The 20,606-nt window shown below is 33.2% G+C and overlaps 2 protein-coding genes across 2 annotated transcripts; both read left to right on the forward strand.

Moving 5' to 3' along the window:
* The first annotated feature begins 4,215 nt into the window (after positions 1-4,215).
* LOC101250670 (G-type lectin S-receptor-like serine/threonine-protein kinase SD3-1) lies at positions 4,216-7,917 on the forward strand. The gene is made up of 3 exons (XM_010319616.4): positions 4,216-4,372; positions 5,072-5,148; positions 5,346-7,917. The coding sequence occupies exon 3, from the start codon at positions 5,399-5,401 to the stop codon at positions 7,676-7,678; it is 2,280 nt and encodes a 759-aa protein (XP_010317918.2). The 5' UTR covers positions 4,216-4,372; positions 5,072-5,148; positions 5,346-5,398; the 3' UTR covers positions 7,679-7,917.
* A 967-nt stretch (positions 7,918-8,884) lies between these two features.
* LOC138347222 (uncharacterized) lies at positions 8,885-17,322 on the forward strand. The gene has a single exon (XM_069294960.1). It carries the CDS (start codon positions 15,863-15,865, stop codon positions 16,982-16,984), a length of 1,122 nt encoding a protein of 373 aa, XP_069151061.1. The 5' UTR covers positions 8,885-15,862; the 3' UTR covers positions 16,985-17,322.
* Positions 17,323-20,606: the final 3,284 nt, after the last annotated feature.

The raw sequence follows: 20,606 nt of genomic DNA on the forward strand, positions 1-20,606 counted from the left end.
TGAACGAAATCATTTCCGAAAAATATCTCGTCATGTGCGTCGTTCAGGGGCTCCCATCAGCTTACTCCTCCATTAAACAGGCGGTTCGCATCAGTCCAACGCCCGTTGACCTGGCTACTCTCTCCTCGTGGCTAAAAAGTGAAGAAATCAACGTGGATCTGGAGAGCAAACTTCTTCTTCGAGAAGCCGCTGTTATGGAGCTGGCCACCGCCCTCACCGCAAGCCAGAACTATCGCGGGGGGCGTGGTGGCGGCCGGCAGGGGAGCCGCGGCAGCTACGGCAGAAACAGCGGAGGCCGCGGGCGTGGCGGTCGGCAGGGCAGTCGTCCGCCGTACGACGGGCAGCAGCACGGCAGTAACAACAGCCTGCACTCCTTCGGCAGCGGCGGGCAGTCATCTTCCAGCGGCGGGCAGGGCATTTACGAGCGGGATCGTCCAACTTGTCAAATCTGTCAGAAAACAGGACATACCGCTGTTCGTTGCTGGTTTCGTTATGAGGAGAGCCGAAATAGTGATAACCGTGCCAATTATGCATCTCAAGCCGACCCTTCCTCTGAATGACTGTTGGATACCGGGGCCAACATGCACGTTACTTCTGATCTATCCAAGCTTAACGCTCAAAATCCATATCATGACTCCAATGGTATTACTGTTGGCAACGGTGAGTCCCTTAATATTTCTCACACTGGCACGGGTACCATTAAAACCCCCACCGCTATCTTTCACCTAGGTAACCTTACCCACGTCCCTTCTATTAAAATCAATCTCCTTTCAGTTCACCAATTCACAAAAGACAATAATTGCTCACTCTTGTTCACCTCTAATGATTTTCAAATCCTAGACAATACTACCAAGAGGGTGATTTTTCAGGGCCCCTGTGAGCATGGTCTGTACGTTCTTCCTGGCACAAGTTCATCTGCCTACCCAGTTTCAGAAAGCATTCCGGTGGCTCTTTCGGCTGATGGTCACAGTCTATTGTGGCACAGTCGTCTGGGTCACCCGTCAACTCAAATAATAAATTCTTTAATGTCTCAATTAGGTTTTTCTTCCATTCATGTAAACAATTGTGACTCCTGTTCAATTGCTAAATCTCATAAATTACCTTTTACTTTATCTGAGAAGCGTACAACTGCACCTTTTCAACTTATTCATTCTGACCTATGGGGTCCTACTGCTGTTCCTTCATTTACTGGTTTTCGCTATTATATTTGTTTTGTGGATGATTTTACAAAATACACTTGGTTGTACCCACTAAAACACAAATCACAGGCATACATCACCTTTGTCACTTTTGAAAAAATGGTCAAAACACAATTCAATTCTCATGTTAAACTTTTTCGAAGTGACAATGGAAAGGAATATGTAAATAACATCTTTGGCCAGTTTCTGCAATCCCTGGGAATTATACATCAAACCTCCTGTCCATACACTCCCGAACAGAATGGGGTGGCTGAGCGTAAGCATCGCCATCTCATTGAAATGGTGGTTACTCTTCTACATCAATCTCATCTCCATGTCTCCTTTTGGGTAGAAGCTCTAGCCACCGCAAACTACCTCATTAACAGAATGCCCAGTCACACCCTCTCCAACAAATCACCCTATCAAATCCTTTACCAAGAACTTCCCAATTATACCAACCTCCGCGTCTTTGGGTGTCTTGCCTACCCTTGGCTACGCCCTTATATTACTCACAAATTACAACCCTGATTCCGTCCTTGTATTTTTTTTGGGCTATCATCCTACCTCCAAGGGTTATCGCTGTCTTGACCCACAAACTCATAAAGTCTACATATCTCGTCATGTCAAATTTGTCGAAAATGAGTTTCTCTACGAGTCTATTTCCTCCTCCACAAATACATCATTCATTGACGTCCTTCCCCTTTTTCCAACATACTCACAGGGTCCCTCACCACCTTCCCCCACACCTCCACCCACTACCCAACCACTCCTCATCACCCCTTCGACCGTCGCCCACAATACACCCGCAACCACCACCCACACTCACAACCAACCCGAACCACCCCATACCCACAACATCTCCAGCCCGATCCATTTTGGGTCCTTCCCGGCCACCCCCGAATCACCACCGCCCGTGCCACCCCTCAATAGTCATCCCATGTTAACCCGTGGCAAAGCCGGTATCTTTAAACCCAAAACCTTTCAGGCTACCATACTACCAAATACACCCCTTCCCGATAGTGAACCAACAACCTACTCTATTGCCTCAAAAAATGCTTATTGGCGTCATGCTATGGATGACGAGTTTAAGGCTTTGACTGATCAAAAAACTTGGGTTCTTGTACCTAAGCCCTATGGGCGGCACCTAGTGGGCTGTAAATGGGTGTACAAAATTAAGCACAATGCAGATGACAATATTTCCAGGTACAAGGCTCGTTTGGTTGCTAAAGGCTACAATCAGGAGTATGGGCTTGATTACTCGGAGACATTCAGTCCTGTTATTCGGCAGGAAACCATTTGCCTGGTACTATCACTCGCCGTGCGCAACAATTGTCTCATCAATCAGTTGGATGTTTCCAATGCTTTTCTTCATGGCATGCTTGATGAAACTATCTACATGACGCAACCACCTGGCTATGTTGATCCCCGCTTCCCTCAACATGTTTGCAAACTCCAGAAGTCTCTGTATGGGCTCAAGCAAGCCCCCCGTGCTTGGTACACACGTCTGAAAACGTTTCTCCAGGGACTCGGCTTCACGTGTTGCATCCACGACACGAGTCTATTTACTCGACATTCAGCACACGGTACAGTCATTCTTCTTGTCTATGTAGATGATATCATTATTACAGGCTCTACTGCAGCTCTCATTCAGGATGTCACTCGAGCTATGCATACTACTTTCAAAATGAAGGACCTTGACCCGTTACATTATTTTCTGGGAATGGAGGTTTCTCGGACAGGCAGCGGCTTGTTTCTTCATCAGTCAAAATATGCTCGAGATCTGTTGCAGAAAGCTGGACTGGAAAAATGCACTAGTCAACCAACACCGATGGCAGTCTCTTCGTCTACGAATGGAGCCGACACCCCCTTTGCCGATATCACCCACTTCCGCAGCCTCATTGGGGCTCTACAGTATCTGACTATTACCCGTCCTGACATCCAGTTTGCTGTCAACCGAGTTGCTCAGCGCATGCATCAATCAAGGGAACATGATTACCATTGTCTAAAACGCATTCTCAGGTACATTTTTGGCACTCTTGGTCGTGGTTTACTCATTCGATCCGGGGACTTGGAGCTTCGGGGTTTCTCAGATTCAGATTGGGCGAATGATAAAAATGACAGAAAATCTACATCGGGGTTTCTCATTTTTTTGGGGCCGAACCTGATCTCCTGGTGTACAAAAAAACAACTCAAGGTCTCTCGGTCCTCGACTGAAGCTGAATATCGCGCCCTTGCTCTTCTTGCTGCTGAGACCATGTGGGTCACATATATTCTTCGCGAACTCCGCGCCACTCACACTGTTCCTGCTCTCTATTGTGACAACAAATCAACCATCTGTGTGGCCAAGAATTCCGTCCTACACACCAGAATGAAGCATGTTGATACCGATTGTCTCTTTGTTCGCGATGAAGTTCAGGCCGGCACCATGACTGTGCAGTATGTACCCACTGAAGAACAACCGACTGATATTCTCACCAAGCCTCTCCCCAGCCGACAGCAAGTTTACCTCAGTTCCAAGCTTCCATTCGCTTCCGCTCAGCTCAGCTTTAGGGGGGATAATAACAGATAGTATTAAATAAATAGTATTAAATAATATTAGTATTTACTGTGTATTAATCCTAATCCTATTAGGATTAGTACTCCTTAATCCTAGTCCTATTAGGATTAGTACTCCTTTCTATATCCCCTATATATATCTCCCATGTATTCCCTTATTAGGTTAACACTTCAATACAATCAATATTCCTTCAAATTATATAAAAGATAAAAAAAAAAGTTAGATGTCAAGATATTTTTAATCAATAATTATATATTTACTTTTCTTAATATATGTGATAGTGTCAAATCATTTAATTTCTTTAGAAATGTTCTAAAACCTACAATACTTTACTTTTTTTCGTTATAAAAGTGATTATTGAAAAGGTTGTTCAAAAGGTTAAAAAAATAACTTATGCCGGTACAAAGCGCAGATAAATTACCTAATATATATATATATAAAAATTATTTTATAATAAAAATGTGAATTTTATATGACAAAGTTAAAGACATATTCAAAGTGTCTGAAACCTTTTCAGACCACTCCCTTTTACTTCCAGAAAAATTATGCTTTGTTGATTTTCCGGCAGTTCCTTCTCTGCTTTCCAGGGAAAGATAAAGAGCTCAAATTCTACAATGTGAGGCTCTTTAGTTTACTGGTGAGTCATATCTCTTAAGCTCACTACTCAAAACTTCCCCAAGATAATGACTTTCTGTATCACTCAGATATGTTGATATTAAAGCTTTTTCACTTGTTTTCTTCAAATCTTGAAATACCCATTTAAGGATTTCAACTTTTGAAGTTATGTTAGACCCAGTTTTTGCTCTACATTTGGGATGTAAAGATCCAATTTTCTTTTTGGAGAAAATCTCTATTGCATGTGCACTTAGATTTGTTCTTTTTTATCTTTCCTTAAAAATAATTTGTTTTCTTACTCTTTTTGTGCTTAGAAAAATTGAGATATATATATGTGTGGACTCATGGTTTCTTTGCAACGCGTATTTTGTCAAAGGCATGTTTGTTTTTAAGTCTATGCGTCTACATTGACTTTAAAATAGTTAATTTTTGGGATATTAAACTACTCTCTGATTAGGTTTTCAACTTTGGATGCTTGCAAAACATCTTTTAGTGTCACTTTAAAGAATAGAAAAGTGGTTGAATATGCACAAGGACCTAAATAGGGTCCCATTTGTAGTTTTGAACCAGGATTTCAAACAGAAGATGTTTTCTTTAGCCATTTTTAATTAATTTTCTCAGTGTACTGTTTATTTTATGGTCCATGTGTAGGTCTTATATTTTTTTTAATTCAATCATAAGGTGTGGATCTTTGTTTTCTCACATGGCAAATTTCTTATAGGGAAGCATTTGCTGTTTCAAGAAAGTGTCTGCAGGCAATATTCATCCAACTAATCTGGTTTGGATGTCTTTTATGAGGTTCAATTCAATGCTTCCCTTCTCTTTCTATCATTTTCCCACCTTTTGTTTGATCTTGGTGCAACCTTTAATCAATTGGTAGTTTGAGAGTTTTACCTTATAGTTGATAGTTATATTTCAATTGCTTTACAAAAGAACAGTTTCTTGTTCATTGTAAATGAGTGGAGCGACTGAACATATTTTCTGTTGATATGCAGAAGCTGGAACCAGCTTTCTGGCTTTTCATCTGCTTCCGCAAGTAGTAACAGATATGGATAGAGGAGACAGAATAATAGCCTGTTGTTCTAATTTGCTGCTTTCTGTCTCTATCGGGTTCTTGCTATTTTCAGTTGTCAGTTCACAAATTCCTTTGGGTTCCAAACTAACAGTAGAAGAGTACAATTATTGGTTCTCATCCAATAAGGATTACGCAATTGGATTCTTGAACTTCTCCGACCAGTATAGCTTTGGTGTCCGTTTCAATGCAATTTATATACCTAGCAGTGAGCAAACAGCCATTTGGACTGCAGGGTGGAATGTTAAAGTTAGTAGCAAAGCATATTTTGAGCTTTCCCTAACTGGGGAAATGATATTGTTTGATCCAGCAAAGGGAAAAATTGTTTGGCAAAGCAAAACTGGCAACACATCTGTTGAATCAGCTGTTCTTCTTGATGATGGCAACTTTGTCCTTTTAAATAGGAATAAGAGTACTGTTTGGCAGAGTTTTGAAAGTCCATCTGACACAATACTGTCTGGCCAGAGTTTATCTGTAGGCCAGTCTCTTCGAGCTTCTAGCAGGAGTTCTTTAACAAGTTATTACAGTCTTCATATGAATGTTTCTGGTGAGATGCAGCTTAGGTGGGAGACTAGTATCATTTACTGGACTGTTGGGGGTCCTCAATCTGCTGTCCGAGCCATGCTTGGTTCTGCCGGAATCCTCCAACTACTTGATCAGCAATCTAAAGCTGTTTGGTCTGTCTATGGTGAGGACCACAATGATTCTGATGTGAAGTTTCGGTTCCTTAGACTAGATTCTGATGGTAATCTTCGGATATACTCATGGGAAAATAATGCAACGTCTTGGAGAACAGTTTGGCAAGCTATAATTAATCAGTGTGATGTCTTCGCAACCTGTGCTACCAATGGTATTTGCACCTTGAATGCATCTGACTCTTATGTTTGTTGGTGTCCATTTAGATCTACAAGAGACTCAAACTCTGAATGCCTAATTCCATACAAACCAAGTTGTAAATCTGGTTCATCCATGATCCTTTATGAGCATATGTACTTGTACGGGATATACCCACCAAACAACACAGTTGTGCAAACCAATTTGCAGCAATGTAGAAGTATGTGTCAGAAAGATCCATCCTGCCATGCCGCATCCTTTATCAACAATGGCACTCCACAATGCCACATGATGAACTCCCGGTATGTTGGTGGTCAATCAAATCCTTCTTTGGGTTCCGTTACTTTTATCAAAACTTGTTCAGACCCAATTGCTGTTTTACCTCCACCTGTACCTGCTCCAAGAAAGGTATCACAGAAAATCTGTGTTGCTTGTCTGTTAGAAGTTGCTGCTGCGTCAATCGTTGTGTTTTTCATGCTTCAATTCAGCATTGGAGTTTACCTTTTCAGGAGAAGGAAACATATGATGCAGAAATCTGCTTTACCCCATATAGTGCCTAATGCTACTGGCTGCATCATGTTTTCTTACTCTGAAATCAAAGACCTGACTGATAATTTTAAGCAACAAATTGGGCAGAATGTGTTTAAAGGTATGCTTCCAGATAATAGGCTTGTTGCAGTTAAAGATTTCAATGCCTCTATTGATGAAAGAAGGTTCCGGGCTGCAGTTCTAAAAATAGGAAGCATATACCACAAAAATCTTTTGAGGCTGGATGGTTATTGCTGTCAGTCTGGCCGTAGGTTATTGGTTTATGAGCTTGCCAAATATGGTTCTGTTGACAAATGTTTAGAAGAACCTAGAATGTGCAAGAGATTGACGTGGAGAAAAAGAATGGATATATGTTTGTCAGTGGCAAGGGCCATATCTTACTTGCATACAGGATGTAGGGAGTTTATTAGTCATGGAAATCTTAAATGTGAAAATGTTGTCTTAGATGATGAATTAGAGGCCAAAGTTAGTGAATTTGGGCTGAGGACTATTCAAGCTGAGGCGTCCAGTAGCGGGGGGCTAGCAGAAACAGATGTAAGAGACTTTGGCAAAATGATGGTGGTATTAATCACTGGATGCCAAAATGCGGATGAAGCTTGTTATTTGTCCTATGATAAATGGGTGAAAGCTGAAAAGGAAATGGCCATGGATCAGCGAATTGCGGTTGGCGCCGATTCAGAAGAGTTAGAACGAGCATTAAGAATTGCATTTTGGTGCTTACAAGATGATGAACGTATGAGGCCGCCAATGGGAGAGGTAATCAAGGTACTGGAGGGAACTCTGACTGTCGATCCTCCACCACCTCCTTTTGCTCATAATCAACAGTGGCCACCTGATGACGAATCACCATCTGAATCATATTCAGCACCGTAGAAGTTCTAATTCGTATTTTTTATTCCCATTAAGTCATCTGTTGCTGTACAGAACTTACCAGGCACCTACGACTTGGCATGATGTAGAATGCATAGTTTTTCCATTTTGGCATGCTTGATCTGAAATTCAAGACAAGCATCCCACTACGCCTCTTCTGAACTGTAACCTTGGTATGTAACCCTCCAAGTACAGTTTTGTGTTACAAAATCCTGATTCAGAAATCCAGGTTTCTTTTTAAAGTTTTTGATTCCGTTCACGTTAATTATCGATGCTTATCACATGTGTTAACATTTGATATTTTCTTGGAGGTGACTAAACTTCCTTAACTCTGCCCAAAATGTCTCCTGTCTCCTTGGCTTGTGCTATTAGTTGGCACTGGCTTTTTTACTAGGCAGTGGTCCAAGAGATCGCGGATGAGGTTTGAACCTGAAAGGACATCTCTATCCTTAGGATTACTCTAACCGATTAAGTTGATCCTAACTTAAAATGGAAATGGAAGTTTGTGTCTCTATTTCTTTACAGAGGGTGGTATCCATGCTATGTGTACCTCGACCATTTCACCAGGTACTTCTTATCTCCACCAACCTAGATATCAGGTAACTCTATCTCTTAAGCTTAGACAAATAAAAAAATATCACCTAGCATTTTGAATTTCGTTGGTAGGTCACACTTGTGTTTTATATATTTTCGGTTTTGGTTTTGGCTGGCTACACCTTTGTAGCCTGGTAAATAGGGTCATTCTTGGTGAACATCCATGATCAGTATTTCAGCAATGAACACAATTTCATTATTTTTATTAGTGAAAGAGTTGTCAATAGTAATTAATAATTTATGTATTGGTCTTTGACATTAATCTGTCTGGTCAATCATGTAGTAATTTTTAATATATGGTCAAATGGAATCCCTTGAATCATGTATGTAATTTATCAAATATTTATTGCTTGATGGACTGATTAGCCAGGATGTGAGGTTTATATATATATATATATATATATATATATATATATATATACTTTTTATATGTCACTTTTTTAGATTTCACTTGCATTAAGAAACTAAGAAACAAACAAGTTTATAATTCTACCCTTATTTAATGTGAGTTTTTTTTCCATTTTTATTTTAATTTGTTTGTTGAGATTCTTTTTCAAAATTAGATTTTATAGAGTACTACAATGTTTAGAGTAATTAATCAATGTATTAATTAATTACATATTAAAAATTTTCTAGTTTGATCAAATATCTATTTTTAAGACTAATTAACTATAAATGGTATAATAGGAAATTAGAAAGAATATTGTAATTTGTGGATTGATTTCATAAAATGACAAGTATTACAAGTTAATTAATACTTGTCCTTTCTTTAAATCAATGCATAAATTATAATATTCTTTTTATTTTATCTTTAATAATTAATTAGTCTTAAAAATAGATATTTGATCAAACTAAGAAAAGTAACAAGTAATTAATGCTGGTTGCAATTACCTCGTACATTGTTAATAGCACCACAGTTTGGGTGTACAAATAAAAAACAAAAATCTAGAAGATATAAAAATTATAGAAAAAATAAAACTAAGTATAAATATAAACAACCAAGACGAAGGTATTATGTAAAAAACTATAAAATAAAAAGACCATATAGACCTAAGAGAAAAATATCCCAATGTACATGTTACAATTGCGGAAAGATAGGACACATAGCTAAAGACTATAAATTACCTAAAAATCCAAAAAGAAAACAAATTGCAGAAATAGTTATAGATGATAACGAATATATGCAAAAAAAAAAGGTTATTATTGTTGGCTGAATAATAGCCATATGTATAAAGTATTATATGTATTGTTGTGTCGGCTGAATATCAGCCATATGTATAAAGTAAGAGTCTTTTTATTTTTGTCGTCTTGCGTCGGCTGAAAAAAGCCAAATGTACAAAAGTCGTAAAGTAAATAGTTTGTCGGCCAATTATCTAAAGTAAATAGTATGACGGTGTAATTTATGTGTATAAATAGAGGAGTTTTCCTCATAAATAAAACACACCTTCATCCTTACATCTCTCATCTTTCTGAATACTCTCTCTTTACGCTTTCACCCCAAAATTGGTATCAGAGCTAGCTAGTTAACAAATTAAGCTAATAACTATGGAGAAATCTGAAGCTACAAATCTACAAAATTAGGTATACTCTCTTAAATTTATGAGTAGCTAAATAAATTTATTCCTGAAAATCTCTTGTTGATTATAATTGTTTATCATGACTTAATAATGTTCTAATAAATATCTTTAGAAGGTTTACTACAGAAATATTCTCTGAATAAGTATGCCCAGACTATGCCATCATAAGGTTGAAACCGGTAGGCAAGAAGGCCGTTTAGGGGAGTAAACAAAGTTGAGGCGCTGTTAGGGTAACTAATCAAAGAAGAAAGCTGTAGTAGTGACTAGACAAGATGATTATTAAATCATTATTATTTCATAATAAATAAGTATAATCCATTAAGAGCTTGGAAGGAATAAAACTTTTAGCAAAAATGAATAAGATGACTACATACCTAATTGATAATGTTGATGAATATAAGATATTATTACTTTATATATTAAAAAATCTTAATACTGATATAAAAAGAGAAATTTATGATAAATTGGTAACATACAAGATAATAGAAATAACAACCCAAGGTTGGACTGAGTTAACCATACAAAGTATACAAGATGAGCTTTATTATGACATGTATGATTTATATGATGATTTAGATATTGGAGATTAAATATGACTGAATATTGGCTAAGACGATATGGTAGAAATTACAGGTTAAAAAAGATTAAATATCCAGATAAATTAAGTAGACTTTTTAAAATATTATATAAAAAATTATGATGAATAAAAATAAAAATACTAAAATAGAAAGAACCAAGATAGATAAAAAGGTAAGAAAAATATGGAAAAAAATTAAGACCCTTGTATATAGAATATGAACTATCGCAACTAGTCAAAACAGATAATGATAAAAAAGATCAATTGATAAATATAATTTCGAAAACATAATACAAATATGTTCGCTATTTGAAAAAACAGTATGAACAAAGAAATTTATAAACATCAATTAATAGAAAAAATAATGGAAAAAATAACTGAGAAAGAACAAGAATTACATCATAGAAAAAATAGGTTAGAAGAAAATATATTAGCAGAAGTATGTAATAAATCAATACTAGCACAAAGAAAAGTCATATTTATGTTAGAATTAGAATTAAATTGTCTTGAATATGAGTTACAACATAATATAATACATAAATTATAATGAATAAAGAAGAATTTGCAGTAGACGAAAAAACATATGAAAATCAAGATGGAATGATAATAAAAATAATATTTTCAAATTTAGGAAGAAGATATAAAAAAAGGAAATAATCTATACTTGATGTTAGAAAAAGAAACAGCAAAATTAGAGGATAGTTTAACAGCTATGATAAGAATAACAAAAGAAAATGAAGAAATAGACAAATCAAAAGAAATTGAAAAAATAAAAATACAAGCAAAACAAGAAGTACAACAATTAGAAGAAATAAAAAATACAAGAATAAGTGAATTAGAGAAAGAATTAGCTAGGTTAAAATTATTATATGAAAATAAGCAAAAACAAAAGGAAAAAGATAAAGAGCTTGAATTAACTAATGAAATAAAAGAAATGGAACAAAAATTAAATGAAGATATTGAGGTAAATGAAGAAAATGAAATAGATGAAAATGAAAATGACCAAAAATCAGAAATAAGTGACATAAGTGAGACATATACAGAAATCTTAGAACAGACAAATAAAATAAATAAATTGGAAATAAACACAGGAGATATGAATAGACCTAGTACGTCAAGAGTAAAAACCCCAGATAATAGTCCCAGAAATAGCCCTAGAAGTAGTCCTAGGTGGACACCACTAACTTATTATACAGAAAGTTATCAACAATCAGATAGAAATAATGCAATATGGAACAGTAGATTAAATAAAAATTGGATACCGAAACCAATAAGTGAACAATATAATTTCTTAGATTTAGATTGCGTCACAGACATAAATAAAGCAATATTACTATGGACAGGAAATATATCCAAGCAGTTAATAGATAACAAAATAGAAACAACAAAAACACCAAGATACATAGAAAGAACATTCATAGGAACAACAAAATTATGGATAGAAAATCTACCCCCAGAAAGTTTAGAAGTACTTAGAAATGATAAGAAAATGGATGGATCCCCATCAGCAACAAATATAGATATACTAGACAAATATGAATCAGCAATAAGAAGTGAATTTGGAGGTATGACCACGGATATAAGAGAACAAAATAGGGAAAAAATAATAAATAGACAACTTATGACAAAATTAGCTATATGTAAAATGTGTTATATAGAAGAATATACTTGTGCATTCAAAGAATATTACTACAAAGCTAAATACAATTTAGACGAAGCAAAAGAAATAAGAAAACAGTATTTTACAAAATTACCAGAACCATTTAGCACTAAAATAATAAAGGATTGGAATAATGAAGGAATGGTAGATACTTTAGGAGCTAGAATAAAATTTCTATCTCAATGGTTTACACAATTATGTGAAAACCAAAAAGAAAAATTAAAAATGGAAAAAGTACTAAATAAAAATTTATCATGTTGTAAAAATAAAATAGCACCACAGTTTGGGTGTACAAATAAAAAACAAAAATCTAGAAGATATAAAAATTATAGAAAAAATAAAACTAAGTATAAATATAAACAACCAAGACGAAGGTATTATGTAAAAAACTATAAAATAAAAAGACCATATAGACCTAAGAGAAAAATATCCCAATGTACATGTTACAATTGCGGAAAGATAGGACACATAGCTAAATACTGTAAATTACCTAAAAATCCAAAAAGAAAATAAATTGCAGAAATAGTTATAGATGATAACGAATATATGCAACTAGAATACATAGACTATGAATTAAGTGAAAATGATAGTATATATGAAGTATCAGATATAGAAACTGAAAATGGAGAAGAAGAAGAAATATAATGTCTGAAAACGAAATAATATCTAAAGAGAATTATGGCGATGAAGAATCATCACACCAAAAAATTATATTTGATAATACACTTTTTGAACAAATAAAAGGAAAAGAATTAGATTTAAGTGTTGAAAAAATACTTGACATACCTATACTAAAAAACTGGTTTAAAAGACAAAAAGAAGAGTACTATGTAGTTAGTCAAAAAGAACACATCATAGACGGAAAATATACAAGCGGAAAAGCATATATACCTATAATAAACAAACGAATAATAAATAAAGAAATACAAAACATAAAAAATAAAGAAGCTATAAAATATGTACATTTAGGAGGAACGGAAATACTAATAAAAGCTTGTTTCAGAGAAGGAATAGATACACCTATTGAAATATATTTAGCAGATGATAGAATAAAACATCCTATAGAAAAAAGTGTAATAAGTGCAGTTAAAGGAAATTTAATATACCAAAAATTTAAATTTATAATAAGTGCTAATTATACAGTAGCATTAACAGATACAAATATAGATAAATCATTAGTATTATATTGGAAAATGTCAGGAATAGAGTTAGCACCAGGAAGTAAGGTATTCATAGCAAGATGTAAAAATCTATATATATTAACAAAAAAACATAAAATAACGGCAAGAAATAAAATTGATAAAATAAAAATAGAAAATCCTTTTGAAAGAATAATTACGGTAATAGATAATAATGACTATAGTTATAAAGAAATGGATACAGAAGAAGAATTGGAGATAGTAAAAGAAAGATTAAGCACCTCAAACGTACCAAATACATTAACAAGAACTTCCTCATCAAGAATAAGTTCATCTAAAAGAAAATATGAAATATCACAAGATTTAGGAGAAATAACAATATATCATTATTTTATAACAGAAATAATGGACCAAAGAAAATATAAAATCTTGATAAACACAGGACAAGAAGAAAATCATATAACAAGAGAACTAGTATTAGAAGAAGAAATTATGAAAACAGGACACATATGCCCTAGATTACCTAGTGAAATAATAAATACAAATGAAGAGACAACAGAAAAAGAAATAATTATAGGAGGAATTCCATTGAAAATACAATTTAAGATATATGAAGGAAATCATAATATCACATTAGGAATAAAATGGTTAGAAAAGGTTAAACCATACAGCATAGAAAATGAACAATTAACAATAACTTGCCAAAATAAGAAAATAATTATAAAAAGAACCAAAAATGATTAATGAAAATATTTATACTTGCAAAAGTTATTGTAGAAGGATATCACAACAGATATTATACACCTATGATAGATACAGGAGTAGAAGCGAATATATGTAAATATAATTGCTTACCAGAAGATAAATGGGAAAAATTAAAAACACCTATGGTAGTAACAGGATTTAATAACGAAGGAAGTATGATTAAATATAAAGCAAAAAATATAAAAATACAAATATGGGATAAAATACTAACAATAGAAGAAATGTATAATTTTGAATTTACCACAAAAGATATGCTATTAGGAATGCCATTTTTAGATAAATTTTACCCGCACATAATAACAAAAACACACTGGTGGCTTACTACGCCATGTGGCTATAAAATAGGAGCAAAAAGAGTAAAAAATAAACAACGAAAATCTATAGAATGAATTAGAGGTAGTGAAAAAATAAACCAGGAAATGGAAAATATAAGTGAAAAACAAATATCACAACTAGAAATCATTATATTTGCAATAGACAAAGTTAAAATAATCAATGAACAACTAGAACAACTATATAATGAAGACCCATTACAAGGATGGGAAAAACATAAAACAAAAGTAAAAATTGAACTAATAGATGAAAATAGTATAATAACACAAAAACCGTTAAAATATAACTTTGATGATTTACAAGAATTTAAAGTACATATAAATGAATTACTAGAAAAAAATTATATACAAGAAAGTAATAGTAAACATACAAGCCCAGCATTTATAGTAATAAAACATAGTGAACAAAAAAGAGGTAAAAGTAGAATGGTTATTGACTACAGAAATTTAAATGCTAAAACTAAAACATATAACTATCCAATACCTAATAAAATACTTAAAATAAGACAGATACAAGGATACAACTATTTTAGCAAATTTGACTGTAAATCAGGATTTTACCATCTAAAACTAGAAGAAGAATCAAAACAATTAACAGCATTTACAGTACCACAAGGATTTTATGAATGGAATGTATTACCATTTGGATATAAAAATGCACCAGGTAGATATCAACATTTTATGGATAACTGTTTTAACCAGCTAGAAAATTGTGTTATATGTATAGATGATATATTATTATATTCCAAAACACAAGATGAACATATAAAATTATTAGAAAAATTTATACACATAATTAAACACTCAGGTATAAGTTTAAGTAAAAGTAAAGCAGAAATTATGAAACCACAGATAGAATTTCTAGGAATACAAATAGATAAAAATGGAATAAAAATGCAAACTCACATAGTACAAAAAATAATTACTATGGATGAAAATATAGATACAAAAAAGAAATTACAATCATTCTTAGGATTAGTAAATCAAGTAAGGGAATATATACCAAAATTAGCAGAACATTTAAAACCATTATACTAAAAACTCAAAAAAGATATTGAATATCATTTTGACAACAAAGATAAAGAACACATAAAAAATATTAAAAAATTATGCAAAAAATTACCAAAATTATATTTTCTTGATGAAAGTAGAACATTCACATATATAATTGAAACAGATTCAAGTGACCATAGTTATGGAGGAGTACTAAAATATAAATTTAATAAAGAAAAGGTAGAACACCATTGTAGGTATTACTCAGGATCATATACTGAGGCACAAACAAAATGGGAAATAAATAGGAAAGAATTATTTGCATTATATAAATGTTTACTAGCATTCGAACCATACATAGTTTACAATAAATTTATTGTAAGAACAGATAATACACAGGTAAAATGGTGGATAACCAAAAAGATAGATGATTCAGTTACAACAAAGGAAATAAGAAGATTGATATTAAATATATTGAATTTTACATTTACAATTGAAATTATAAAAACTGACGAAAATCTAATTGCAGACTACCTCTCAAGAAAAAGATATGATGAAAGATCTACTGGCAATGATGACAAATCTATGCCAAAAAGTAGAAAAGATAGAAATAGAAGTAAAGGAGCTGAAAGCTAACGGTCAGCAGCATGACCAAAAACATGCGAAGCTACGTGGTACGGCAGACGGAAAACAGCCAGAGATAGAAGGAGATGATGGGAAACTCCGGAAAACCCATAACAATGTTTGTTCAGATACAGCTGCAGGTACAAGTAAAAGAACTAGTGAAAAACCAAAAAACACAAACTTAAACCAGTTATTTGCAAAACCATTTACCCAAAAACCACAAATGCAAATACCAGCAGAACCACAAACATCAACCTATGCAGTAAGCCTACAAAACGACAAAAAAAGATATAACTATATTACCCAATCTTACATTGAAAACATATACAAAATCCAAACATACCTAAACCTAAACCCAAGATCTACGCAAACAAAAAATCCCGAAGAAGATTATATAACCCAGAAACTACAAGGATATAACAAACTTATTGCACAACCTAAGACCAACCCCAACCTAGTAAAAACATGTTATAACTACGGACTACTAAATACAGTATACACATATACCGGAGAAGAGATAGTAGGAATACCAGAATTATATAGAGCATTTCTAACATATAAAAGAATTACCAAAGGAAATTTATTCTATATAAAATGTTATACAGCACCAGCAAAGATATTATACGAAGAGATAAAATCACCAATACAGGTGGTAAAGATAGGATTAACAAAAGATATGATTATTCCAGAAGAGATAGAAAAACAAAATGACATACCAAAAGTAGAAATACCTAATTTTTATGCAAATAAAAGAATAATTGGTATAGCTACGATTATACAAGAGCTAGCAAACAATTATTTAAATGGCAATGCTATTTGGAGCTATTATGCAAGAGATCAGGTAATGATATATGCAAACTCCAAAGAATTAAGAAAATCAGATATGGACGAAGTTCAAAGATGGATTTTGTCATTGTTACAACCAGAAGAACAACCATCTACGAGAGCTTTGAAGAAAGGATTTATTTCGGAAGAATTATTAGTAAGGTATTGCAAACTTATCAGCAACAAATATCCAGACCACAAATGCTCCAAATGCAACGGATAAGACAATGTGATACCTACAGTTGATTTAGAATAAAGATTAAAAAAAAAAGTTATTATTGTTGGCTGAATAACAGCCATATGTATAAAGTATTATATGTATTGTTGTGTCGGCTGAATATCAGCCATATGTATAAAGTAAGAGTCTTTTTATTTTTGTCGTCTTGCGTCGGCTGAAAAAAGCCAAATGTACAAAAGTCGTAAAGTAAATAGTTTGTCGGCCAATCATGTAAAAAGTTTGTCGGACAATTATCTAAAGTAAATAGTATGACGGTGTAATTTATGTGTATAAATAGAGGAGCTTTCCTCATAAATAAAACACACCTTCATCCTTACATCTCTCATCTTTCAGATCTTGAAGTTGAAGCTCCAACAATATTTATCAAGGAAATGACACTTCAAAAGATTTAAAGAATGTGAAAATAGAAGATTTAACCAATTTGAGAAAATTCAAATAAAAGGGTTCTGTACAATTTCGACTAAAATTTTTGATAAGGAGAAGAAACATGCAAGGATGAAGAATTACAATACAGATTTAATATTATACAAAAAAAAATTACTCTATCATTTTTTATCTTTGGGATAGATAAAGAAAAAGTATATTTTCAAATGAAATTTTGCTATTTTGCCGGGCAATGCCCATAATTTTATTTTATTTTTTTTACAAGAAAAAACTTCTTGTTGGCAATGCCTGTTACATATTGATTCAAGTAAAATCTAAATGCATCCAAAGTTGCTCAATTATTGTACATATTTTTAATAATTTTTTTTAAGCAACATAGATTTCAATGAATAAATAAGTGTAAGAATTATAAATTTTCTAGGGTCTGTTTGGAAAATCACATGATAATTGAAATTGGTGTAATTACTAGTTTAGTAATTACATTGACTTGTTTGATTGTCACACTGTAATTACACATGTCATGTTTGGATGCCACATTGTAATTACACATGTTGGGTTTGGATGCACAATTGCAATTATAAAATTTTAAAAATAAAAATTAATTATTTAAAATTTATATTAGACGAATAAGAAACTTTATATATGACAATAAATTAAATATTTAAGATATATATTCTATTCTGAAAATATATTAATTAATAAACATAGTTTCTATAACTTATATTGTTAAAATAATTGATTTATATTTTTTCGAATTGATATATTTCCATTGAATTAATCGTAACAACTAAAAGTATGAAGTTTCTACAAACATCATGAAATGCATGTTTGATAAAAAAGAATAATATTGTCACGACCCGAGAGCATCCTCTAGTCATAGCCGGCGTCTTCTTCCTCGAAGAGGTCTTAGAGAAGCCCTTAACATTCATCATTGCATATTAGATAGAATAAAAATGAAAATTGAAAAATTTTCATTTGAAGTTCAACTTCACTTTATCTATCAAAATAGAAACTAACTTGTCTCACATTGCCATCTAAACATAAGAGTATGAAAATCAGGACTTAGCCCTTACATCACTTCTAAGTAAATTATCACGATCTGAGTCTACACCCTGGACATGGCCGGCTCTCGAAGACCATTGCTGGTCCCCAAGCGAACTCTCATCCTGGCTGACTACAAGCGGAAGACTAACTTAAAGCATGCAAAAATTTAAAATAGATTTAAATCATGAACCTCAATTACAATGCTTCAACTCAAATGGAAACTTTGAATAATCAAATTAATATATTTAACTCGCTTATATAGACAATTTTAGCCTTTGAAATATTTAATAAAATAAATGAGTAATATAGTCTTCTTAACTAAAACGACTATCTATGAAGCCTCTAAATGATGAAGATGGAAGTCGAGAAAACATCCACGACCTCCTAAACTAAAAAGAAAATGAAATCCCCTGAAAGCAAGGAGACTCACCATAACTAACTCAAATATCAAATGTATCAACGAAGCTCCTGTCGATGATCCTGAATACATCTGTCTATATCATCAAAAGATGTAGGCCAAATGACTCAGTAAGTGAAATGTACGCGCATGTAAGGAGAATTCATAGCATAAAACATAGGCTTGAACTTGATAAAAAGGAAACATGTTTACCTCTTTTCAAACTCACTCAACTCAACTTAAGAATAAGATATTCAACTTAAGGATTAGATACTAAACTTCAAAAATATGATATTCGACTCAATGAAGCAGATATTAATTCAAGATACTCAACTCCTGATACTCAACTGAACTCATTTCAATATAAAACAGTTCAAAACAAGTGCAATATAGAAAAGTTTTTTAAAAATATGATGTTAACTCTGTGTGTAACAATGATACAACATAACTCTGAGATGTATATGAAAATACAATTAACTTATGTGGGAGTTTCTTTAACCGACAACCATCACTAAGAGCTATAGTGATGATACAACGTTAATCGGCCCACGCTGCCCAACCATCCTAACCTTTCCAGGTATAGGACCTGAACTGCCTAATGTATCCACTACTAAACTGTGAAAAAGATTGATCTAAAAAGTATGACCCTTTTCTACCCATGATGACTACATGATTCTCATGGAGACTTGAGTTAATCTGTAACTCATATCCCCACATTTATGCTCAATACTACTCCCAAAAATATACTGGCTCTTATGTTTATAAAACATACTGATTCTATGGTTTAAGATTAGTGCTCAAAACTTAGCTCTAAAAGCTCTCTTTGAAATCATAATTTCCCTTCTTACTTCATTTTATAAAGCTATTACTTCTGTCTGAAAACTAGCCCCAAGCTCTTTACTTGTTTAAATGTGAAAAAAACAATTAAATTATCCTTGAAAACACTTAGTTCTCATAAAGTTTTGAAGAAGAGAACTTCAACTTTAACTCTTTATGTAGCTTGAAACTTGAGTCTTAAAACAAAGTTAAAATGTTTAAATAAGACTATTGGAAACCTTTAAGAGCTTTTCTTTAACTTGCTCTTAACTTTTAGACTTGACTGTTAACTTTCCTTAAATTGAAGTATAAAGCTCTTAACTTTTAGACTTGAGTGTTAACTTTCCTTGAATTGAAGTATGGATTCAAGGATCATAATCTCATGTTTATGGATGATTTCATGATTTTCAACATGGAGGGTGCATGTTCGACTTATGGGGTTCATGTGGAATTATGGACATGAACAATTCAACTCAAGGACTTCATGGGTAACATGTAATAATCACATGATTAGGAATCAATCTCAAAGATGGACTAGGAACTCAACATTTAAATTCTTAAAACTTGAAGATACTACTTCTCTCAAAGATGCTCAACTTATGAAGTTCATGCTGAATTATAGACATGAAACAATTCGACTTAGAAGTCTACATAAATACATAGAACTCATATATATGAATCTTCTCATTCTCTTGCTTACTTCCTCAAAAATTATTTCAATCCATGATGGATCTCAAAGAATTCACAATTGAATTTAAACACTTTCTTGAACTCTACTCTTAACTCTTTCTTGAATGTGAATTATGAATTCAAGAGTTTTGGTTCAAGACATGGAGAATCTCATGATGAGAAGGTAGACTCATGAATAAATTCTATTCATCCTCATACTATCTTACTTGAGTTTTAAAACAATTTACGAGAAGTTGTACAAGATTCCTCAAAAGGGATCAAAGAGGCTCTCTCAAA

Source organism: Solanum lycopersicum, chromosome 3 (assembly GCF_036512215.1).
Source record: "Solanum lycopersicum chromosome 3, SLM_r2.1".
NCBI lineage: Eukaryota > Viridiplantae > Streptophyta > Magnoliopsida > Solanales > Solanaceae > Solanum > Solanum lycopersicum.